Source organism: Heptranchias perlo, unplaced genomic scaffold (assembly GCF_035084215.1).
Source record: "Heptranchias perlo isolate sHepPer1 unplaced genomic scaffold, sHepPer1.hap1 HAP1_SCAFFOLD_298, whole genome shotgun sequence".
Taxonomy (NCBI): domain Eukaryota; kingdom Metazoa; phylum Chordata; class Chondrichthyes; order Hexanchiformes; family Hexanchidae; genus Heptranchias; species Heptranchias perlo.
The window spans coordinates 209,645-236,068 of record NW_027139310.1 but is presented as its reverse complement, the minus strand read 5'-3'; the positions used below and the strand labels follow the sequence as shown (position 1 = coordinate 236,068).

The following is a 26,424-nucleotide window of genomic DNA, read 5'->3' as shown; positions in this document are numbered from 1 at the left end:
GGTCCACATTCACTTCCTGTCAGGTCCCCATTCACTCCTTGTTGAGCCCACATTCACTCCCTGTCAGGTCCACATTCACTCCCTGTCGGGTCCACATTCACTCCTTGTTGAGCCCACATTCACTCCTTGTTGAGCCCACATTCACTCCTTGTTGAGTCCACATTCACTCCTTGTTGAGCCCACATTCACTCCTTGTTGAGTCCACATTCACTCCTTGTTGAGCCCACATTCACTCCTTGTTGAGTCCACATTCACTCCCCTTGACGTACTTCACTGGATCTCCCTGCTGCTGACCACGATCTCAGCCTGTTCCTTCTCCACTGAGGATTACAGTCGCCCCCCCCCTCCCCACTCCCCGGCCCCCGTCTCCATTCCCCCCCCACCCTACCCTACCCCCATTTCCCTTCCTCCTGCCATCCTGCCGAGCTCACGCTCTGACTTTAAGTGTTGACGGGGGAGACGGAACGGTTGTTCAGCTCGCCGCTCTCGGTGTTGGACGTCAGGGCGTTCTTCAAGGCCTTGATGCCCACGCTCTTCTGAAAGGTCTCAGTGGTGAAGTAGTAGGCAGCAGGGTCAAGCATGGCGTTGCAGCAGGCGATGGCCATCGTTAAGCGGTAGGCCTTGTGCAGCACGTCCCTGGAGCTGGCACCGCACACGGTGTAGAGCAGCAGCACCGTGTGGTAGGGCAGGAAGCAGATGACAAAGATTACAATGTTGGTGGCCACCATGTTGCGTATCTTGTGCCAATCCACCAAGTCCATGCGGGTGGCTGAGCTTCTCCGGACCCCACGCAGGAGGGCGAGCGAGCAGATCACAATGGTGACCAACGGGATACCGTAGCCGACCAGCAGGGTGGTGGCCACGGTCAGAGGATTGGTGACGTAGTCCGGGCTCTTGTCGAAGCAGAGATTGCAGGAGTCGTTGGAGGCAGACTTGCGGATTTTGACCAACACGTAGGGAGGGATGCTCGCCCCCACCACCAGCGCCCAGACCCCGGCACTGATCCACGAGGCTCTCTTGCGCAGCTCGTTCAACCGTGACTTCATGGGGAAGCAGATGGCCACGCAGCGGTCCAGGCTGATGCAGGTGAGGAAGAAGATGCTGCCGTACATGTTGACCAGGAAGATAAGGCCGTTGAGCTCGCAGACCAGCAGGGCGAAGGGCTGGCGGCTGATGTAGTAGGAGATCCTCAGGGGCAGGGAGACCACCAACAGCAGGTCCGCACAGGCCAGGTTTTTCATGTAGATGGTGGTCTGAGAGCGAATCTTGGTGAAACGGAAGAAGAAGATCAGGGCGAGGATGTTGAAGACGAGCCCGAAGAGGAAGATGAAGGAAAAAGCACTCACGTAGAAGGCATCTAACGGCTGATTTGCTTCGGAGCAGTTTTGGCTTTGATTTGGATCATCCATTCCGGCCGGGATTTGCCGGCGGTCCCTGAGTTCGGTGATCACCAGTCGGAACCTGAGGGTAGGAAGCAAGGTGATGAGTTTTGGTGAATTGCTCTTTCTGCACTTTCTGCATTCAGCTTGTTTCTCCACCGTATTGAGCCTGGCATTTATCGTAAGCCTCTTTTCTCTGTTTCATTTTAATCTCTATATCTTTAGTCAACCAGAGAGCTCCAGCTTTGAATGCCCTTCCTTTCCCCCTCGTGGGAATGTGTCTACTCTGTACCCGAACTATCTCACCTTTGAAGATTTCCCATTGCTCATTTACTTGCCAATCTTTGATTCCAATCCACCTGGGCCACATCCCCTTTCAATTCACCGAAATTAGCCCTCCTCCAGTTGAGTATTCTCACATTTGATTGTTCCATGTCGTTTTCCATAATTACTCTAAACCTAATATTGTGATCACTGTTTCCCAAATGCTCCCCCATTGAAACGTGCTCCTCTTCCCCCACTTCATGCCCCAGAGTTAGATCCAGCACTGCTTCCTTCCTCGTTGGGCTGGAAACATATTGGTCAAGAAAGTTCTCTTGAACATGTCAGGAATTCCTCCCCCTCTCTGCCCTTCACACTGTTACTATCCCAGTCTATATTAGGATAATTGAAGTCCCCCATTATCACTACTCTATAGTTCCTGCATCTTTCTGTAATTTGCCTGCAAATGTTCTCCTCTATCTCCTTCCCACTATTTGGTGGTCTATAGTATACACCCAGTAGCGTACAGGCTCTCTATAGTTCCTTAATCCGAACCAAATACATTCTGTCTTTGACTCTCAACTACATACCTTCCAGGTGCTATAACTTTCATTAATCAATACTGCCATTCTCCCCGTCCCCTCCTTTCTTTCTTTCCCGAAGACATTGTAACCAGGAAGATTAATTACCCAATCCTCCCCCTTCTGTGTTATTGCCACAACATCATTGTCCAATGTGGCGACTTGATCCTGCAGCTCACCAACCTTATTTACCATACACTCCAAACCCATCATACTCTGCCTCACATTCCCCCTCTCTCTGATCCCTCCTCTTTCTGAACTACTCTTTATTCCAATGCTGTTTGTCTCTCCCAGTCCTCTGTGCATCTTGTGTCTCCTCTCTGATGCTTCATCCTAATTCCCTTCCCCCAGAGCACTAGTTACCCTCTCTGCGAGGACATTGGTCCCAGCTCTGTTCAGGTGTAACCCGCCCATTGTACAGGTTCCTCCAGCCCCAGAACTGGTCCTAAAGCCCCAGGAATATGAAGCCCTCCCTCCTGCACCTTTTCTCCAGTCACACATTAACCTGCTTTATTGCTATTCCTATACTCACTGGTGAGTGGCACTGGGAGTAATCCAGAGATTGCCACCATTGAGTTCCTGCTCTTCCATCTCCTCCCGAGCTCCTGAAACTCTCTCTGTAGGACCTCAACCTTTTTCTTTCCTGTGTCTTTGGCTCCAACTTCTGGCTGTTCCCCTCCCCTCCCATAGAAAGTTCACCACCCGTTCCACAACATCCTCTGGAAGTTTTAAGAGAATAATGGGATGTCCCTTGCCTTTGATAAATCTTGGGTCCCAGAATTACAAGCTGGAATTTGTCCAAAACCCTGTCCCCTCTCCCCGGTCAGGTGATGGCCTACATTGGCTCCCAATCCCTCAACGTGTTGACTTGCAGCGGGATTCGCGAGGGTGGGGGAGGGGGTGTAGGGCGAGTGTAGACCCCCCCCCCGTCTCTCAATGGCATCAATTTGAGGTTTGGATTATTGTAACTCCCTACCCTCGTTTACATCTCTCCGACCAGGTGAAGAGCAGGTGGTCCTCAGGTAAGTTACGGACGGGGACCAGGGGTTTCTGGCAGGGGCTCTTGCAGATGTGCGAGGGGGGACATCAGGGCAAAGAGGCCCATTCGTCCCCCCGTGGGGCTCGGGTGTGCATTCCTGGTCCCCCGAGCCCGCAAAGTTTAACACTCACCGTGGTTAACATGTACCCGGCCTCCGACGGGTTTCAGCAAACGGGTCGGTCAGGGGGAGGTTAAAATGCCATTGGAGACCCCGATTTACATGCAGTAATGAGACAGGCGAGTGCCTGGGCCGCTTTAAATAAAGGTGGGCGGAACTGGAGAAGGATGTGGACGCCATGTTTTCAGAGGCGGCTTTAACTGTGCCGGACATGGTGCGTTCGAAATCGCCCCCGTTGAATTTAAAATCCTTGCACTTGACCTCTGTGAAGACCCTTGGGAGATATTTCCACATGTCAATGCAACGTCACGATTCTGTTATTCGACATCTTAAAGCAGATTAGCACTTCATTCCATGCCTCATCACTCCTTATCACTCCTTACCACGCCTCATCACTCCATACCACAACCTCATCACTTCTCATCACTCCATACCACAACCTCATCACTTCTCATCACTCCTTACCACGCCTCATCACTCCATACCACAACCTCATCACTCCTCATCACTCCTTACCACGCCTCATCACTCTGTACCACAACCTCATCACTCCTCGTCACTCCGTACCACGCCTCATCACTCCGTACCACAACCTCATCACTCCGTACCACAACCTCATCACTCCTCATCACTCCGTACCATGCCTCATCACTCTGTACCAGGCCTCATCACACCTCGTCACTCCGTACCACGCCTCATCACTCCATACCACAACCTCATCACTTCTCATCACTCCTTACCACTCCTCATCACTCCATACCACAACCTCATCACTCCTCATCACTCCTTACCACGCCTCATCACTCTGTACCACGCCTCATCACTCTTCGTCACTCCGTTCCACGCCTCATCACTCCGCACCACAACCTCATCACTCCTCATCACTCCTTACCACGCCTCATCACTCGGTACTACGCCTCATCACTCCTCGTCACTCCGTACCACGCCTCATCACTCCGTACCACAACCTCATCACTCCGTACCACAACCTCATCACTCCTCATCACTCCGTACCATGCCTCATCACTCTGTACCAGGCCTCATCACTCCTCGTCACTCCGTACCACGCCTCATCACTCCGTACCACAACCTCATCACTCCGTACCACAACCTCATCACTCCTCATCATTCCGTACCACAACCTCATCACTCCGTACCACAACCTCATCACTCCTCATCACTCCATACCACTCCTTATCACTCCGTACCATGCCTCATCACTCCTCGTCACTCCGTACCACACCTCATCACACCGTACCACGCCTCATCACTCCGTACCACGCCTCATCACTCCTCATCACTCCATACCACTCCTCATCACTCCTCATCACTCCGTTCCATGCCTCATCACTCCATACCACTCCTCATCACTCCTCATCACTCCGTTCCATGCCTCATCACTCCATACCACTCCTCATCACTCCTCATCACTCTGTACCATGCCTCATCACTCCGTACCACAACCTCATCACTCCTCATCACTTCGTACCACGCCTCATCACTCCTCATCACTCCATACCACTCCTCATCACTCCTCATCACTCCGTTCCATGCCTCATCACTCCATACCACTCCTCATCACTCCTCATCACTCCGTTCCATGCCTCATCACTCCATACCACTCCTCATCACTCCTCATCACTCCGTTCCATGCCTCATCACTCCATACCACTCCTCATCACTCCTCATCACTCTGTACCATGCCTCATCACTCCGTACCACAACCTCATCACTCCTCATCACTTCGTACCACGCCTCATCACTCCTCATCACTCCATACCACTCCTCATCACTCCTCATCACTCCTCATCACTCCGTTCCATGCCTCATCACTCCATACCACTCCTCATCACTCCTCATCACTCCGTTCCATGCCTCATCACTCCATACCACTCCTCATCACTCCTCATCACTCCGTTCCATGCCTCATCACTCCATACCACTCCTCATCACTCCTCATCACTCTGTACCATGCCTCATCACTTCGTACCACAACCTCATCACTCCTCATCACTTCGTACCATGCCACAACACACCACACCACGCCTCATGACGCCACATCACGCCTCATCACTCCATTCCACGTCACTTCATTAAATAGGAGCAATAAAAGGGGGCAATAAACAGGGGCAATAAATGAGGCAATAAACAGGGGCAATAAATGAGGCAATAAACAGGGGCAATAAACTGGGCAATAAACAGGGGACAATAATTGGGGACAATAAACAGGGACAATAAAAGGGGAAAATAAATGAGGGCAATAAACGGGGACAATAAACAGGGGCAATAAATGGGGACAATAAACAGGGGCAATAAACGGGGACAATAAATGGGGACAATAAACGGGGACAATTAACAGGGGCAATAAACGGGGCAATAAATGGGGACAATAAACAGGGGCAATAAACAGGGACAATAAATGGGGACAATAAACGGGGACAATAAACAGGGGCAACAAACGGGGACAATAAATGGGGACAATAAACGGGGACAATTAACAGGGGCAATAAACGGGGGCAATAAACAGGGGCAATAAACAGGGACAATAAATGGGGACAATAAACAGGGGCAATAAACGGGGACAATAAACAGGGGCAATAAACAGGGACAATAAACAGGGGCAACAAACGGGGACAATAAACAGGGGCAATAAACAGGGACAATAAACAGGGGCAACAAACGGGGACAATAAATGGGGACAATAAACGGGGACAATTAACAGGGGCAATAAACGGGGGCAATAAACAGGGGCAATAAACAGGGACAATAAATGGGGACAATAAACAGGGGCAATAAACGGGGACAATAAACAGGGGCAATAAACGGGGACAATAAATGAGGACAATAAACAGGGGCAATAAACGGGGGCAATAAATGGGAGCAATAAACGGGAGCAATAAACAAGGACAATAAACGGGGGCAATAAATGGGAGCAATAAACGGGAGCAATAAACAGGGGCAATAAATGGGGACAATAAACAGGGGCAATAAACAGGGGCAATAAATGGGGACAATAAACAGGGGCAATAAATGGGGACAATGAATGGGGACAATAAACAGGGGCAATAAATGGGGACAATAAACAGGGGCAATAAACGGGGAAAATAAATGGGGTCAATAAACAGGGGCAATAAATGGGGTCAATAAACAGGGGCAATAAATGAGGGCAATAAATGGGGGCAATAAACGGGGGCAATAAAAGAGGGCAATAAACGGGGGCAATAAACAAGGACAATAAATCGGGACAATAAATGGGGATAATAAACAGGGGCAATAAACGGGGGCAATAAATGGGAGCAATAAATGGGGGCAATAAACGGGGACGATAAATGGGGACAATAAACAGGGGCAATAAACGGGGGCAATAAATGGGAGCAATAAATGGGGGCAATAAACAGGGACGATAAATGGGGACAATAAACAGGGCCAATAAACAGGGAAAATAAATGGGGACAATAAACAGGGACGATAAATGGGGACAATAAACAGGGCCAATAAACAGGGGCAATAAATGGGGACAATGAATGGGGACAATAAACAGGGGCAATAAATGGGGACAATAAACAGGGGCAATAAACGGGGAAAATAAATGGGGTCAATAAACAGGGGCAATAAATGGGGTCAATAAATGGGGGCAATAAACGGGGGCAATAAAAGAGGGCAATAAACGGGGGCAATAAACAAGGACAATAAATCGGGACAATAAATGGGGACAATAAACAGGGGCAATAAACGGGGGCAATAAATGGGAGCAATAAATGGGGGCAATAAACGGGGACGATAAATGGGGACAATAAACAGGGGCAATAAATGGGGACAATAAACAGGGGCAATAAACGGGGAAAATAAATGGGGTCAATAAACAGGGGCAATAAATGGGGTCAATAAACGGGGGCAATAAAAGAGGGCAATAAACGGGGGCAATAAACAAGGACAATAAATCGGGACAATAAATGGGGACAATAAACAGGGGCAATAAACGGGGGCAATAAATGGGAGCAATAAATGGGGGCAATAAACGGGGACGATAAATGGGGACAATAAACAGGGCCAATAAACAGGGACGATAAATGGGGACAATAAACAGGGCCAATAAACAGGGAAAATAAATGGGGACAATAAATGGGGACAAGTGGTGGGTAAAATTTTGGAATCTATTATTAAGGAGACAGTAGCAGAACATTTGGATAAACATAATTTAATAGGACAAAGTCAGCATGGCTTTACGAAGGGGAAGTCGTGTCTGACAAATTTGCTTGAGTTCTTTGAGGACATAACGTACAGGGTGGAATAAAGGGGAACCAGTGGACGTAGTGTATTTAGACTTCCAGAAGGCATTCAACAAGGTGCCACATAAAAGATTATTGCTCAAGATAAACAATCACTGGATTGGGGGTCATATTCTGGCATGGGTGGAGGATTGGTTATCTAACAGGAAGCAGAGAGTTGGGATAAATGGTTCATTCTCGGACTGGCATCCTGTAGCCAGTGGTGTTCCGCAGGGGTCGGTGCTGGGTCCCCAACTCTTTACAATCTATATTAACGATTTGGAGGAGGGGACCGAGTGTAACATATCAAAGTTTGCAGATGATACAAAGATGGGAGGGAAAGTAGAGAGTGAGGAGGACATAAAAAACCTACAAGGGGTTATAGACAGGCTGGGTGAGTGGGCGGAGATTTGGCAGATGCAATACAATATTGGAAAATGTGAGGTTATGCACTTTGGCAGGAAAAATCAGAGAGCAAGTTATTATCTTAATGGCGAGAAACTGGAAAGTACTGCAGTACAAAGGGATCTGGGGGTCCTAGTGCAAGAAAATCAAAAAGTTAGTTTTCAGGTGCAGCAGGTGATCAAGAAGGCCAACAGAATGTTGGCTTTTATTGCTGGGGGATAGAATATAAAAACAGGGAGGTATTGCTGCAGTTATATAAGGTATTGGTGAGACCGCACCTGGAATACTGCATACAGTTTTGGTCTCCATACTTAAGAAAGGACATTCTTGCTCTCGAGGCAGTACAAAGAAGGTTCACTCGGTTAATCCCGGGGATGAGGGGGCGGACATATGAGGAGAGGTTGAGTAGATTGGGACTCTACTCATTGGAGTTCAGAAGAATGAGAGGTTATCTTATTGAAACATATAAGATTGTGAAGGGGCTTGATCGGGTGGATGCGGTAAGGATGTTCCCAAGGATGGGTGAAACTAGAACTAGGGGGCATAATCTTAGAATAAGGGGCTGCTCTTTCAAAACTGAGATGAGGAGAAACTTCTTCACTCAGAGGGTAGTAGGTCTGTGGAATTTGCTGCCCCAGGAAGCTGTGGAAGCTACATCATTAAATAAATTTAAAACAGAAATAGACAGTTTCCTCGAAGTAAAGGGAATTAGGGGTTACGGGGAGCGGGCAGGAAATTGGACATGAATTTAGATTTGTGGTTGGGATCAGATCAGCCATGATCTTATTGAATGGCGGAGCAGGCTCGAGGGGCCGATTTGCCTACTCCTGCTCCTATTTCTTATGTTCTTATAAAAGGGGACAATAAACGGGGGCAATAAACAGGGAAAATAAATGGGGTCGATAAATGGGGGCAATAAACGGGGGCAATAAATGGGGACAATAAATGGGGACAATAAATGGGGTCAATAAACGAGGACAATAAATGGGGACAATAAACAGGGGCAATAAACAGGGGCAATAAATGGGGACAATAAACAGGGGCAATAAACGGGGACAATAAACAGGGGCAATAATTGGGGACAATAAACGGGGACAATAAACAGGGGCAATAAATGGGGACAATAAACAGGGGCAATAAACGGGGACAATAAATGGGGACAATAAACAGGGGCAATAAACGGGGAAAATAAACAGGGGCAATAAACGGGGACAATAAATGGGGACAATAAACAGGGGCAATAAACAGGGGCAATAAACAGGAGCAATAAACGGGGAAAATAAACAGGGACAATAAACGGGGACAATAAACGGGGACAATAAATGGGGACAATAAACGGGGACAATAAACAGGGGCAATAAACAGGGGCAATAAACAGGGGCAATAAACAGGGGCAATAAATAGGGACAATAAACAGGGGACAATAAACAGGGGACAATAAATGGGGACAATAAACGGGGACAATAAACAGGGACAATAAACGGGGACAATAAACGGGGACAATAAACAGGGACAATAAACGGGGGCAATAAACGGGGACAATAAACAGGGACAATAAACGGGGACAATAAACGGGGACAATAAATGGGGACAATAAACAGGGGCAATAAACAGGGGCAATAAACAGGAGCAATAAACGGGGAAAATAAACAGGGACAATAAACGGGGACAATAAACGGGGACAATAAACAGGGGCAATAAACAGGGGCAATAAAATGGGGCAATAAAAGGGGGCAATAAACAGGAGCAATAAACGGGGAAAATAAACATGGGCAATAAACAGGGACAATAAACAGGGGCAATAAATAGGGACAATAAACAGGGGCAATAAATAGGGGCAATAAACGGGGACAATAAACGGGGACAATAAACAGGGACAATAAACGGGGACAATAAACGGGGACAATAAATGGGGACAATAAACAGGGACAATAAACAGGGGCAATAAACAGGGGCAATAATCAGGGGCAATAAACAGGGACAATAAACAGGGGCAATAAACAGGGGCAATAATCAGGGGCAATAAACAGGGGCAATAAACAGGGGCAATAAATAGGGACAATAAACAGGGGACAATAAACAGGGGACAATAAATGGGGACAATAAACAGGGACAATAAACGGGGACAATAAACGGGGACAATAAACGGGGACAATAAACAGGGACAATAAACGGGGACAATAAACGGGGACAATAAACGGGGACAATAAATAGGGACAATAAACGGGGACAATAAACAGGGGCAATAAACAGGGACAATAAACGGGGACAATAAACGGGGACAATAAACAGGGACAATAAACGGGGACAATAAACAGGGGACAATAAACAGGGGACAATAAACAGGGACAATAAACGGGGACAATAAACAGGGGCAATAAATGGGGACAATAAACAGAGATGTATGAAGCAGAATGAAGTTGGTTTAGTTTCTTGGCTGTCCTGGGCTGCTGTTTGGGCGAGGGACCGGGCACTGATTCATTTTGAGACCAAAACAATTTTGCGGTTTTAACAAACTTCAAAAAGGCCGAGAACGACACTGTGATAATTTCACTCATAAGGAACCGCAGTGTGCCTGATTCACCAGTCGGGCTGCCCACTCTCTCAGTCTGCACATCATCCTCTCCCAGCTGTAACTGGGCAATGAGGAACTATTTGCACTCCGATGGGAAACAGAGCAAATACAAAGGGAAGAGATGGATTTCACATCCGAGAGAGAGAGAGAGAAGATTGGGCTTGTTTCAAAGCTCCATGCTTGTTCTGAGGGGTTGCTTAGCATAACATTATTTCAAATACTAACAGACCATAGTCTCACTCCACTCCCACCTACGTTACCTCAGCTCCTCACGTCTGCCACAAGTCCCACTCCCATCTCTTACCCATTAATAGATCACTCATTAATCTCTTCATCTCACCATCTTGTCAGAGGACGGAGAGTCTTCATTATAAGTTACTCCCACAGAATAATTGGGTTCACAGCATTGCTTGTGGATATTCACAGATTTATTAAGCATACGATCATCACGATTATTGACAATAATTAAACCTTCACTTAACGACAGCACTTCTGGGTTTTGAACCTGGAGAATCCACATGGTGACAATGAATTGGTCAGCGGATCAGGCCCCATTGGATTCTCAGGTCTCTCTTCTTACTAAGGCTCTTTTGTATCGTTTTTTTCCCGAAATCTGGTTAAGTTTTAGTCTTACCAATTGTTCCCTGCATGTCTACTGTCAATGACTTCAGTTTGGCACATCCTGATTGATGTGGTTACAGAGTTATCACTGGCCTGCTGACACTCCTGCCCACTTTAATTGAACAACTTTAATTACTTTCCGATCACACTGGGCCGTATTCCTTTCGACAGCTGTTGCCTTCCAGGGTGGCCTTTGCAGACAGCTGTTTATGTATCAACACAACCTCCTTCAACTCTACGGGCACCAACCCACCAGAAAATGGGCAGATCTCTCCAATGCCTCTGTGAGGTTAAAAGGCAAATAACCGACACAATGCCATTCTGTGCCTCCTTCAACTTGGACCTACTAACGCCCGGGTCCTGTTACCATCTCCCGGGTCTTGTTACTAACTCCCAGGGTCTTGTTACTCACGCCCAGGGTCTTGTTACTAACTCCCAGGGACTTGTTACTAACTCCCAGGGTCCTGTTACTAACTCCCGGGTATTGTTACTAACTCCCTGGGACTTGTTACTAACTCCCAGGGTCTTGTTACTAACTCCCAGGGTCTTGTTTCTAACTCCCAGGGTCTTGTTACTAACTCCCAGGGTCTTGTTACTAACTCCCAGGGACTTGTTACTAACTCCCAGGGTCTTGTTACTAACTCCCAGGGTCTTGTTACTAACTCCCAGGGACTTGTTACTAACTCCCAGGGCCCTGTTACTATCTCCCAGGGCCTTGTTACTAACTCCCAGGGTCCTGTTACGAACTCCCAGGGACTTGTTACTAACTCCCAGGGTCCTGTTACTAACTCCCAGGGACTTGTTACTAACTCCCAGGGTCCTGTTACTAACTCCCAGGGACTTGTTACTAACTCCCAGGGTCCTGTTACTAACTCCCAGGGCCTTGTTACTAACTCCCAGGGTCCTGTTACTAACTCTCAGGGACTTGTTACTAACTCCCAGGGACTTGTTACTAACTCCCAGGGACTTGTTACTAACTCCCAGTGTCCTGTTACTAACTCCCGGGTATTGTTTCTAACTCCCTGGGACTTGTTACTAACTCCCAGGGTCTTGTTACTAACTCCCAGGGTCTTGTTTCTAACTCCCAGGGTCTTGTTACTAACTCCCAGGGTCTTGTTACTAACTCCCAGGGTCTTGTTACTAACTCCCAGGGACTTGTTACTAACTCCCAGGGTCTTGTTACTAACTCCCAGGGTCTTGTTACTAACTCCCAGGGACTTGTTACTAACTCCCAGGGCCCTGTTACTAACTCCCAGGGCCCTGTTACTAACTCCCAGGGCCTTGTTACTAACTCCCAGGGTCCTGTTACTAACTCCCAGGGACTTGTTACTAACTCCCAGGGTCCTGTTACTAACTCCCAGGGACTTGTTACTAACTCCCAGGGTCCTGTTACTAACTCCCAGGGACTTGTTACTAACTCCCAGGGTCCTGTTACTAACTCCCAGGGCCTTGTTACTAACTCCCAGGGTCCTGTTACTAACTCCCAGGGACTTGTTACTAACTCCCAGGGACTTGTTACTAACTCCCAGGGACTTGTTACTAACTCCCAGGGTCCTGTTACTAACTCCCAGGGTCCTGTTACTAACTCCTAGGGTCTTGTTACAGGATCGGCCCATGTCAAATTGCTACTGGGATCAGTTCCAATTGACAAGATACTCGATGGAGTTAAATTAATATACAGCGAACCCAATGATGCTCCCATTTGATTAACCCTTTGTTAGCCCTCTCTCGGTCTGGGTGGTCTATTGCCTGATAATCTACAGGAAAGAAAAGATCGTTATATGTCAGGTTGTTGTAAACACCAAACTGGTTTGCCAATGTCCTTCAGGGAACATTCCCCCAGACCGGTCTACATGTGACTCCAGTCTCACACTATGTGGTTGACTCTTAATGTCAGTTGAAGCCCCTCAGTTGTCCCATTGCTACATTAGAAGATGCTCCAATGCCACGTTCTCAGAGATGGGCGCGAGATGCCAGCCTTGCCAATACTGCCCACATCGCATCAAGATCCATTGTAAATAGAACTCCCAAAGTGGCTTCCAAGAAGCTTGTTTACTCTTTTGTGACAAACTCTTCTCTTAAAAACCCCTGGACAGGGTACAAGGTGAAGATCATCCTCAGACTGGAGCTTCCTCCCTCACTCTGGGCCTCCAGCCTCAGACTGGAGCTTCCTCCCTCACTCTGGGCCTCCAGCCTCAGACTGGAGCTTCCTCCCTCACTCTGGGCCTCCAGCCTCAGACTGGAGCTTCCTCCCTCACTCTGGGCCTCCAGCCTCAGACAGGAGCTTCCTCTCTCACTCTGGGCCTCCAGCCTCAGACTGGAGCTTCCTCCCTCACTCTGAGCCTCCAGCCTCAGACAGGAGCTCCCTCCCTCACTCTGGGCCTCCAGCCTCAGACTGGAGCTTCCTCCCTCACTCTGGGCCTCCAGCCTCAGACAGGAGCTCCCTCCCTCACTCTGAGCCTCCAGCCTCAGACAGGAGCTCCCTCTCTCACTCTGAGCCTCCAGCCTCCGCCTGTCCGTTCCAATCGACCTGTTCTCTCCTTTACCATTATTACTCTCTGTAAAAAAGGTATTACTCTCTATACACAGGCTGTATTACTCTCTATACACAGGCTGTATTACTCTCTATACACAGGCTGTATTACTCTCTATACACAGGCTGTAATACTCTCTATACACAGACTGTATTACTCTCTATAAACAGGCTGTATTACTCTCTATACACAGGCTGTATTACTCTCTATACACAGGCTGTATTACTCTCTATACACAGGCTGTATTACTCTCGATACACAGGCTGTAATACTCTCTATACACAGACTGTATTACTCTCTATAAACAGGCTCTATTACTCTCTATACACAGGCTGTATTACTCTCTGTAAAAAAGGTTGTATTACTCTATATACACAGGCTGTAATACTCTCTATACACAGGCTGTATTACTCTCTGTACACAGGCTATAATACTCTCAGTACACAGGCTGTAATACTCTCTGTACACAGGCTATATTACTCTCTGTACACAGGCTGTTATACTCTCTATAGATAGGCTGTAATACTCTCTATACACAGACTTTAATACTGTCTGTAGACAGGTTGTATTACTCTCCTTAGGCTGGCTGTAATACTCTCTATACATGAGCTTTAATACTCTCTATACAAAGGCTTTAATACTGTCTGTAGACAGGCTGTATTACTCTCTGTAGACAGGCTGTATTACTCTCTGTAGACAGGCTGTATTACTCTCTGTAGAGAGGCTGTAATACTGTCTGTAGACTGGCTGTAATACTCTCTATAGACAGGCTGTATTACACTCTGTAGACAGGCTGTATTACTCTCTGTAGAGAGGCTGTAATACTCTCCATAGACTGGCTGTAATACTCTCTATACACAGGCTTTAATACCCTCTGTAGACAGGCTTTAGTACTCTCTGTAGAAAGGCTGTAATACTCTCTATACACAGGCTTTAATACTGTCTGTAGACTGGCTGTAATACTCTCTATAGACAGGCTGTATTACACTCTGTAGACAGGCTGTATTACTCTCTATACACAGGCTGTATTACTCTCTATACACAGGCTGTAATACTCTCTATATACAGGCTGTAATACTCTCTATACACAGGCTGTGATATTCTTTACATTCGGGCTGTAATACTCTCTATACACAGGCTTTAATACTGTCTGTAGACAGGCTGTATTACTCTCTGTAGACAGGCTGTATTACTCTCTGTAGACAGGCTGTAATACTCTCCGTAGACAGGCTGTATTACACTCTGTAGACAGGCTGTATTACTCTCCGTTGACAGGCTGTATTACACTCTGTAGACAGGCTGTATTACTCTCTGTAGACAGGCTGTAATACTCTCCGTAGACAGGTTGTATTACTCTCCTTAGGCTGGCTGTAATACTCTCTATACATGAGCTTTAATACGGTCTGTAATACTCTCTATACACAGGCTGTGATACTCTTTACATTGGGGCTATAATACTCTCTATACACAGGCTGTAATACTCTCTATACACAGGCTGTAATACTCTCTATACACAGGCTGTAATACTCTCTATACACAGGCTGTGATACTCTTTACATTGGGGCTATAATACTCTCTATACACAGGCTGTAATACTCTCTATACTCAGGCTGTAATACTCTCTATACACAGGCTGTAATACTCTCTATACTCAGGCTGTGATACTCTTTACATTGGGGCTATAATACTCTCTATACTCAGGCTGTAATACTCTCTATACTCAGGCTGTGATACTCTTTACATTGGGGCTATAATACTCTCTATACACAGGCTGTAATACTCTCTATACACAGGCTGTAATACTCTCTATACTCAGGCTGTGATACTCTTTACATTGGGGCTATAATACTCTCTATACTCAGGCTGTAATACTCTCTATACTCAGGCTGTGATACTCTTTACATTGGGGCTGTATTATCTATACTCAGGCTGTAATACTCTCTATACACAGGCTGTAATACTCTCTATACTCAGGCTGTAATACTCTCTATACTCAGGCTGTAATACTCTCTATACACAGGCTGTAATACTCTCTATACTCAGGCTGTAATACTCTCTATACTCAGGCTGTAATACTCTCTATACACAGGCTGTAATACTCTCTATACTCAGGCTGTGATACTCTCTATACACAGGCTGTAAAACTCTCTATACACAGGCTGTAATACTCTCTATACACAGGCTGTAATACTCTCTATACACAGGCTGTAATACTCTCTATACTCAGGCTGTAATACTCTCTATACACAGGCTGTAATACTCTCTATACTCAGGCTGTAATACTCTCTATACTCAGGCTGTGATACTCTTTACATTGGGGCTATAATACTCTCTATACACAGGCTGTAATACTCTCTATACTCAGGCTGTAATACTCTCTATACTCAGGCTGTAATACTCTCTATACTCAGGCTGTAATACTCTCTATACACAGGCTGTAATACTCTCTATACTCAGGCTGTGATACTCTTTACATTCGGGCTATAATACTCTCTATACACAGGCTGTAATACTCTCTATACACAGGCTGTAATACTCTCTATACTCAGGCTGTGATACTCTTTACATTGGGGCTGTAATACTCTCTATACTCAGGCTGTAATACTCTCTATACTCAGGCTGTAATACTCTCTATACACAGGCTGTGATACTCTTTACATTCGGGCTGTATTATCTATACACAGGCTGTGCTACATCATAGAATTACATGGAATTTACAGGACAGAAACAGGGCCCTCGGTCCTACTGGTCCGTGCCGGTGTTTATGCTCCACACGAGCCCCCTCCCACCCTCCTCTATCTCACCCTATCAGCATATCCTTCTATTCCTTTCTCCCTCATGTGTTTATCGAGCTTCCCCTTAAAAGCATCTATACTATTTGCCTCAACTATTCCTTGTGGGAGTGAATTCCACATTCTCACCACTCTCTGAGTAAAGAAATTTCTCCTGAATTCCTTATTAGATTTATTGGTGACTATCTTATATTTCTGACCCCTCGTTTACGACTCCCCCAAAAGTGGAAATATTTTCTCTTTGTCTATCTTATTGAAACCCTTCATAATTTTAAAGACCTCTATCAGGTCACCTCTTAGCCTGTTGTTTTGTAGAGAAAAGAGCCCCAGCTTGTTCAGTCTTTCCTGATAGTTAAAACCTCTCAGTTCTGCTATCATCCGAGCAAATCTTTTTTGGACATTCTCCAATGCCTCGATACCCTTTTTGTAAAATGGAAATCAGAACTGAGTATGTCACTCTCAGTGTGGTCTAACCAAGGTTCGATATAATGCTAACATAACTCCTCTGCTTTTCACTTCAATTCCTAGAAATAAACCCCGAGCTTTGTTTGCATTTTTACTGGTTTCATTTGGCTGCGTTGCTACTTTTAACGATTTGTGAATCTGCACCTCTAAACCCCATTCGCTCCTCTGCACCAGTTAAATATTGCAGGCTGCAACATATTTCAAAAGGATAGGGAAGGAAGAAGGTGGGTGGAGTAGCTGTATTAATTAGAGACAACGTCGTGCCAATAGGAAAAAAGGGGACATAAGTAACATTAAGATAGAAACAGAACCCTCACGATAATTGGGGTATTCGACAGACCACCTAATAGTGGAACATAGGAACATAGGAACAGGAGTAGGCCATTCGGCCCCTCGTACCTGCTCCGCCATTTGATAAGATCATGGCTTATCTGTGATCTAACTCCATATACCTGCCTTTGGCCCATATCCCTTAATACCTTTGGTTGCCAAAAAACTATCTATCTCACATTTAAAATTAGCAATTGAGCTAGTATCAATTGCCGTTTGCGGAAGAGAGTTCCAAACTTCTACCACCCTTTGTGTGTAGAAATGTTTTCTAATCTCACTCCTGAAAGGTCTGGCTCTAATTTTTAGACTGTTCCCCCTACTCCTAGAATCCCCAACCAGTGGAAATAGTTTCTCTCTATCCACCCTATCTGTTCCCCTTAATATCTTATAAACTTCGATCACATCACCCCTTAACCTTCGAAACTCTAGAGAATACACCCCCACTTTGTGTAATCTCTCCTCGTAACTTAACCCTTGAAGTCCGGGTATCATTCCAGTAAACCTACGCTGCACTCCCTCCAAGGCCAATATGTCCTTCCGAAGGTGCGGTGCCCAGAACTGCTCACAGTACTCCAGGTGCGGTCTAACCAGGGTTTTGTATAGCTGCAGCTTAACTTCTGCCCCCTTGTACTCTAGTCCTCCAGATATAAAGGCCAGCATTCCATTAGCCTTCTTGATTATTTTCTGCACCTGTTCATGACACTTCAATGATCGATGTACCTGAACCCCGAAGTCCCTTTGGACATCCACTGTTTAACTTTTTACCATTTAGAAAGTACCCTGTTCTATCCTTTTTTGATCCAAAGTGGATGACCTCACATTTGTCTACATTGAATTCCATTTGCCACAGTTTTGCCCATTCGCCTAATCGATCAATATCGGAAGGGAAGTGGAGGAAGAAATATGGAGGCAAATCTATGAAATGAGTAAAAAATATCAAATAATAATCATGGGAAATTTCAACTATCCACAAATAAATTGGCAGGAAGAGGCAGAGAAAGGAGAAAAGGGAATGGAATTATAACAGTGTATGTGAGAGGCCCAAGAGAGGAATCACTGCTGGATCCAGTAATGGGAAATGAACCAGAGCAGATAAGAGAAGTAAGTGTAGGGGAGCATCTAGGCAATAGTGATCATAACATGATGAGGTTTAAAATAATGATTGAGAAAGTAAAACAAAGACAAAGTGATAGATTAGGAAAAAAAGCTAATTTTGAGAGGGTGAGAGTGGAACTGGGGAAGGTAAACTGGAAAAAAAATTGACAAAAACGGTGATCAGTAGAGTTCACGAGAAATATATTCCACTAAAAAGCAAGAGCAAGCTAGCCAATAATGAAACACCGTGGATGAATAAAGAGATAAGAGTAAAGTTGAAACTAAAGAAAAAAGCATACACTGAGTACGTAGTCAGTGTGAGGAGTCAGTGTTTACTAGGGAGACTAACAAGGTGAGCAGGACATTGGAAGAAGAGATTGAGAAAGAGATAAAGACATTTAAGATAGAAAGAGGGAGAGAATTGATAAACTAATCAAACTTACAGAGGATAAAACCCCTGGTCCGGATGGATTGCATCCGTGCATGAATACAATCTCAAAATTTGCGGATGACACCAAATTGGGGGGGGGAGGGGTTGTAGTTAATATTGAGGAGGACTGTGACAAAATACAGGAAGACATAAATAAACTTGTGGAATGAACGTGTAATTGGCAAATGAATTTCAATATGGATAAATGTGAGGTGGTACATTTTGGTAGTAAGAATAAGGAGGCCGCATACTGCTTGGATAATAAATGGGATAGAGGAGCAGGGGGATCTGGGGGTTCAGATACACAAATCACTAAAAGTAGTGACACAGGTTAATAAGGCTTTAAAAAGGCAAACAAGGCACTGCTGTCAATTGCTTGGGGAATAGAATTAAAAGGCAGAGACATTATGTTTAACTTGTAAATGTCACTATACAGTGTGTGTAATACTCTCTATACAGTGTGTGTAATACTCTCTATACAGTGTGTGTAATACTCTCTATACAGTGTGTGTAATACTCTCTATACAGTGTGTGTAATACTCTCTATACAGTGTGTGTAATACTCTCTATACAGTGTGTGTAATACTCTCTATACAGTGTGTGTAATACTCTCTATACAGAATGTGTAATACTCTCTATACAGTGTGTGTAATACTCTCTATACAGTGTGTGTAATACTCTCTATACAGTGTGTGTAATACTCTCTATACAGTGTGTGTAATACTCTCTATACAGTGTGTGTAATACTCTCTATACAGTGTGTGTAATACTCTCTATACAGAGTGTGTAATACTCTCTATACAGAATGTGTAATACTCTCTATACAGTGTGTGTAATACTCTCTATACAGTGTGTGTAATACTCTTTATACAGTGTGTGTAATACTCTCTATACAGTGTGTGTAATACTCTCTATACAGAGTGTGTAATACTCTCTATACAGAGTGTGTAATACTCTCTATACAGTGTGTGTAATACTATCTATACAGTGTGTGTAATACTCTTTATACAGTGTGTGTAATACTCTCTATACAGTGTGTGTAATACTCTCTATACAGTGTGTGTAATACTCTCTATACAGAGTGTGTAATACTCTTTATACAGTGTGTGTAATACTCTCTATACAGAGTGTGTAATACTCTCTATACAGTGTGTAATACTCTCTATACAGTGTGTGTAATACTCTCTATACAGTGTGTGTAATACTCTCTATACAGTGTGTGTAATACTCTCTATACAGTGTGAGTAATACTCTCTATACAGTGTGTAATACTCTCTATACAGTGTGTGTAATACTCTCTATACAGTGTGTGTAATACTCTCTATACAGAGGTTGTAATACTCTCTATACAGAGTGTGTAATACTCTCTATACAGAGTGTGTAATACTCTCTATACAGAGTGTGTAATACTCTCTATACAGTGTGTGTAACACTCTCTATACAGTGTGTGTAATACTCTCTATACAGTGTGTGTAATACTCTCTATACAGTGTGTGTAATACTCTCTATACAGTGTGTGTAATACTCTCTATACAGTGTGTGTAATACTCTCTATACAGTGTGTGTAATACTCTCTATACAGTGTGTGTAATACTCTCTATACAGTGTGTGTAATACTCTCTATACAGAGTGTGTAATACTCTCTATACAGAGTGTGTAATACTCTCTATACAGTGTGTGTAATACTCTCTATACAGTGTGTGTAATACTCTTTATACAGTGTGTGTAATACTCTCTATACAGTGTGTGTAATACTCTCTATACAGTGTGTGTAATACTCTCTATACAGAGTGTGTAATACTCTTTATACAGTGTGTGTAATACTCTCTATACAGTGTGTAATACTCTCTATACAGTGTGTGTAATACTCTCTATACAGTGTGTGTAATACTCTCTATACAGTGTGTGTAATACTCTCTATACAGTGTGAGTAATACTCTCTATACAGTGTGTAATACTCTCTATACAGTGTGTGTAATACTCTCTATACAGTGTGTGTAATACTCTCTATACAGAGGTTGTAATACTCTCTATACAGAGTGTGTAATACTCTCTATACAGAGTGTGTAATACTCTCTATACAGTGTGTGTAATACTCTCTATACAGTGTGTGTAATACTCTCTATACAGTGTGTGTAATACTCTCTATACAGAGGTTGTAATACTCTCTATACAGAGTGTGTAATACTCTCTATACAGAGTGTGTAATACTCACTATACAGAGTGTGTAATACTCTCTATACAGTGTGTGTAACACTCTCTATACAGTGTGTGTAATACTCTCTATACAGTGTGTGTAATACTCTCTATACAGTGTGTGTAATACTCTCTATACAGTGTGTGTAATACTCTCTATACAGTGTGTGTAATACTCTCTATACAGAGGTTGTAATACTCTCTATACAGAGTGTGTAATACTCTCTATACAGAGTGTGTAATACTCTCCATACAGTGTGTGTAATACTCTCTATACAGTGTGTGTAATACTCTCTATACAGAGTGTGTAATACTCTCTATACAGAGTGTGTAATACTCTCTATACAGAGTGTGTAATACTCTCTATACAGTGTGTGTAATACTCTCTATACAGTGTGTGTAATACTCTCTATACAGTGTGTGTAATACTCTCTATACAGTGTGTGTAATACTCTCTATACAGTGTGTAATACTCTCTATACAGTGTGTGTAATACTCTCTATACAGTGTGTGTAATACTCTCTATACAGAGGTTGTAATACTCTCTATACAGAGTGTGTAATACTCTCTATACAGAGTGTGTAATACTCTCTATACAGTGTGTGTAATACTCTCTATACAGTGTGTGTAATACTCTCTATACAGAGGTTGTAATACTCTCTATACAGAGTGTGTAATACTCTCTATACAGAGTGTGTAATACTCTCTATACAGAGTGTGTAATACTCTCTATACAGAGTGTGTAATACTCTCTATACAGTGTGTGTAACACTCTCTATACAGTGTGTGTAATACTCTCTATACAGTGTGTGTAATACTCTCTATACAGTGTGTGTAATACTCTCTATACAGAGGTTGTAATACTCTCTATACAGAGTGTGTAATACTCTCTATACAGAGTGTGTAATACTCTCCATACAGTGTGTGTAATACTCTCTATACAGTGTGTGTAATACTCTCTATACAGAGTGTGTAATACTCTCTATACAGAGTGTGTAATACTCTCTATACAGAGTGTGTAATACTCTCTATACAGAGTGTGTAATACTCTCTATACAGAGTGTGTAATACTCTCTATACAGAGTGTGTAATACTCTCTATACAGTGTGTAATACTCTCTATACAGAGTGTGTAATACTCTCTATACAGTGTGTGTAATACTCTCCAGACAGTGTGTGTAATACTCTCTATACAGTGTGTGTAATACTCTCTATACAGTGTGTGTAATACTCTCCATACAGTGTGTGTAATACTCTCTATACAGTGTGTGTAATACTCATATACAGTGTGTGTAATACTCTCTATACAGTGTGTGTAATACTCTCTATACAGAGTGTGTAATACTCTCTATACAGAGTGTGTAATACTCTCTATACAGAGTGTGTAATACTCTCTATACAGTGTGTGTAATACTCTCTATACAGAGTGTGTAATACTCTCTATACAGTGTGTGTAATACTCTCCATACAGTGTGTGTAATACTCTCTATACAGAGTGTGTAACACTCTCTATACAGTGTGTGTAATACTCTCTATACAGTGTGTGTAATACTCTCTATACAGTGTGTGTAATACTCTCTATACAGTGTGTGTAATACTCTCTATACAGTGTGTGTAATACTCTCTATACAGTGTGTGTAATACTCTCTATACAGTGTGTGTAATACTCTCTATACAGTGTGTGTAATACTCTCTATACAGTGTGTGTAATACTCTCTATACAGAGTGTGTAATACTCTCTATACAGAATGTGTAATACTCTCTATACAGTGTGTGTAATACTCTCTATACAGTGTGTGTAATACTCTCTATACAGTGTGTGTAATACTCTCTATACAGTGTGTGTAATACTCTCTATACAGTGTGTGTAATACTCTCTATACAGTGTGTGTAATACTCTCTATACAGTGTGTGTAATACTCTCTATACAGTGTGTGTAATACTCTCTATACAGAGTGTGTAATACTCTCTATACAGAGTGTGTAATACTCTCTATACAGTGTGTGTAATACTCTCTATACAGTGTGTGTAATACTCTTTATACAGTGTGTGTAATACTCTCTATACAGTGTGTGTAATACTCTCTATACAGAGTGTGTAATACTCTCTATACAGAGTGTGTAATACTCTCTATACAGTGTGTGTAATACTCTCTATACAGTGTGTGTAATACTCTTTATACAGTGTGTGTAATACTCTCTATACAGTGTGTGTAATACTCTCTATACAGTGTGTGTAATACTCTCTATACAGAGTGTGTAATACTCTTTATACAGTGTGTGTAATACTCTCTATACAGAGTGTGTAATACTCTCTATACAGTGTGTAATACTCTCTATACAGTGTGTGTAATACTCTCTATACAGTGTGTGTAATACTCTCTATACAGTGTGTGTAATACTCTCTATACAGTGTGAGTAATACTCTCTATACAGTGTGTAATACTCTCTATACAGTGTGTGTAATACTCTCTATACAGTGTGTGTAATACTCTCTATACAGAGGTTGTAATACTCTCTATACAGAGTGTGTAATACTCTCTATACAGAGTGTGTAATACTCTCTATACAGTGTGTGTAACACTCTCTATACAGTGTGTGTAATACTCTCTATACAGTGTGTGTAATACTCTCTATACAGTGTGTGTAATACTCTCTATACAGTGTGTGTAATACTCTCTATACAGAGTGTGTAATACTCTCTATACAGAGTGTGTAATACTCTCTATACAGTGTGTGTAATACTCTCTATACAGTGTGTGTAATACTCTTTATACAGTGTGTGTAATACTCTCTATACAGTGTTTGTAATACTCTCTATACAGTGTGTGTAATACTCTCTATACAGAGTGTGTAATACTCTTTATACAGTGTGTGTAATACTCTCTATACAGTGTGTAATACTCTCTATACAGTGTGTGTAATACTCTCTATACAGTGTGTGTAATACTCTCTATACAGTGTGTGTAATACTCTCTATACAGTGTGAGTAATACTCTCTATACAGTGTGTAATACTCTCTATACAGTGTGTGTAATACTCTCTATACAGTGTGTGTAATACTCTCTATACAGAGGTTGTAATACTCTCTATACAGAGTGTGTAATACTCTCTATACAGAGTGTGTAATACTCTCTATACAGTGTGTGTAATACTCTCTATACAGTGTGTGTAATACTCTCTATACAGTGTGTGTAATACTCTCTATACAGAGGTTGTAATACTCTCTATACAGAGTGTGTAATACTCTCTATACAGAGTGTGTAATACTCACTATACAGAGTGTGTAATACTCTCTATACAGTGTGTGTAACACTCTCTATACAGTGTGTGTAATACTCTCTATACAGTGTGTGTAATACTCTCTATACAGTGTGTGTAATACTCTCTATACAGTGTGTGTAATACTCTCTATACAGTGTGTGTAATACTCTCTATACAGAGGTTGTAATACTCTCTATACAGAGTGTGTAATACTCTCTATACAGAGTGTGTAATACTCTCCATACAGTGTGTGTAATACTCTCTATACAGTGTGTGTAATACTCTCTATACAGAGTGTGTAATACTCTCTATACAGAGTGTGTAATACTCTCTATACAGAGTGTGTAATACTCTCTATACAGAGTGTGTAATATTCTCTATACAGTGTGTGTAATACTCTCTATACAGTGTGTGTAATACTCTCTATACAGTGTGTGTAATACTCTCTATACAGTGTGTGTAATACTCTCTATACAGTGTGTAATACTCTCTATACAGTGTGTGTAATACTCTCTATACAGTGTGTGTAATACTCTCTATACAGAGGTTGTAATACTCTCTATACAGAGTGTGTAATACTCTCTATACAGTGTGTGTAATACTCTCTATACAGTGTGTGTAATACTCTCTATACAGAGGTTGTAATACTCTCTATACAGAGTGTGTAATACTCTCTATACAGAGTGTGTAATACTCTCTATACAGAGTGTGTAATACTCTCTATACAGAGTGTGTAATACTCTCTATACAGTGTGTGTAACACTCTCTATACAGTGTGTGTAATACTCTCTATACAGTGTGTGTAATACTCTCTATACAGTGTGTAATACTCTCTATACAGAGTGTGTAATACTCTCTATACAGTGTGTGTAATACTCTCCAGACAGTGTGTGTAATACTCTCTATACAGTGTGTGTAATACTCTCTATACAGTGTGTGTAATACTCTCCATACAGTGTGTGTAATACTCTCTATACAGTGTGTGTAATACTCATATACAGTGTGTGTAATACTCTCTATACAGTGTGTGTAATACTCTCTATACAGAGTGTGTAATACTCTCTATACAGAGTGTGTAATACTCTCTATACAGAGTGTGTAATACTCTCTATACAGAGTGTGTAATACTCTCTATACAGTGTGTGTAATACTCTCCATACAGTGTGTGTAATACTCTCTATACAGAGTGTGTAATACTCTCCATACAGTGTGTGTAATACTGTCTATACAGTGTGTGTAATACTCTCTATACAGTGTGTGTAATACTCTCTATACAGTGTGTGTAATACTCTCTATACAGAGGTTGTAATACTCTCTATACAGAGTGTGTAATACTCTCTATACAGAGTGTGTAATACTCTCCATACAGTGTGTGTAATACTCTCTATACAGTGTGTGTAATACTCTCTATACAGAGTGTGTAATACTCTCTATACAGAGTGTGTAATACTCTCTATACAGAGTGTGTAATACTCTCTATACAGTGTGTGTAATACTCTCTATACAGTGTGTGTAATACTCTCTATACAGTGTGTGTAATACTCTCTATACAGTGTGTGTAATACTCTCTATACAGTGTGTAATACTCTCTATACAGTGTGTGTAATACTCTCTATACAGTGTGTGTAATACTCTCTATACAGAGGTTGTAATACTCTCTATACAGAGTGTGTAATACTCTCTATACAGAGTGTGTAATACTCTCTATACAGTGTGTGTAATACTCTCTATACAGTGTGTGTAATACTCTCTATACAGAGGTTGTAATACTCTCTATACAGAGTGTGTAATACTCTCTATACAGAGTGTGTAATACTCTCTATACAGAGTGTGTAATACTCTCTATACAGAGTGTGTAATACTCTCTATACAGTGTGTGTAACACTCTCTATACAGTGTGTGTAATACTCTCTATACAGTGTGTGTAATACTCTCTATACAGTGTGTGTAATACTCTCTATACAGAGGTTGTAATACTCTCTATACAGAGTGTGTAATACTCTCTATACAGAGTGTGTAATACTCTCCATACAGTGTGTGTAATACTCTCTATACAGTGTGTGTAATACTCTC

At 42.9% G+C, this 26,424-nt stretch overlaps 1 protein-coding gene across 1 annotated transcript in view; it reads right to left on the bottom strand.

The window, feature by feature from the left end:
• Positions 1–406: 406 nt before the first annotated feature.
• Positions 407–26,424, bottom strand: part of si:dkey-3k24.8 (lysophosphatidic acid receptor 6) — a 51,200-nt gene continuing 25,182 nt past the window's right edge. Inside the window, exon 2 of the mRNA XM_067978487.1 lies at positions 407–1,461. Within this exon, the coding sequence (XP_067834588.1) occupies positions 441–1,409 (969 nt within the window). The 5' untranslated portion in view covers positions 1,410–1,461 and the 3' untranslated portion in view covers positions 407–440. The remainder of the gene's footprint in view (positions 1,462–26,424) is intronic.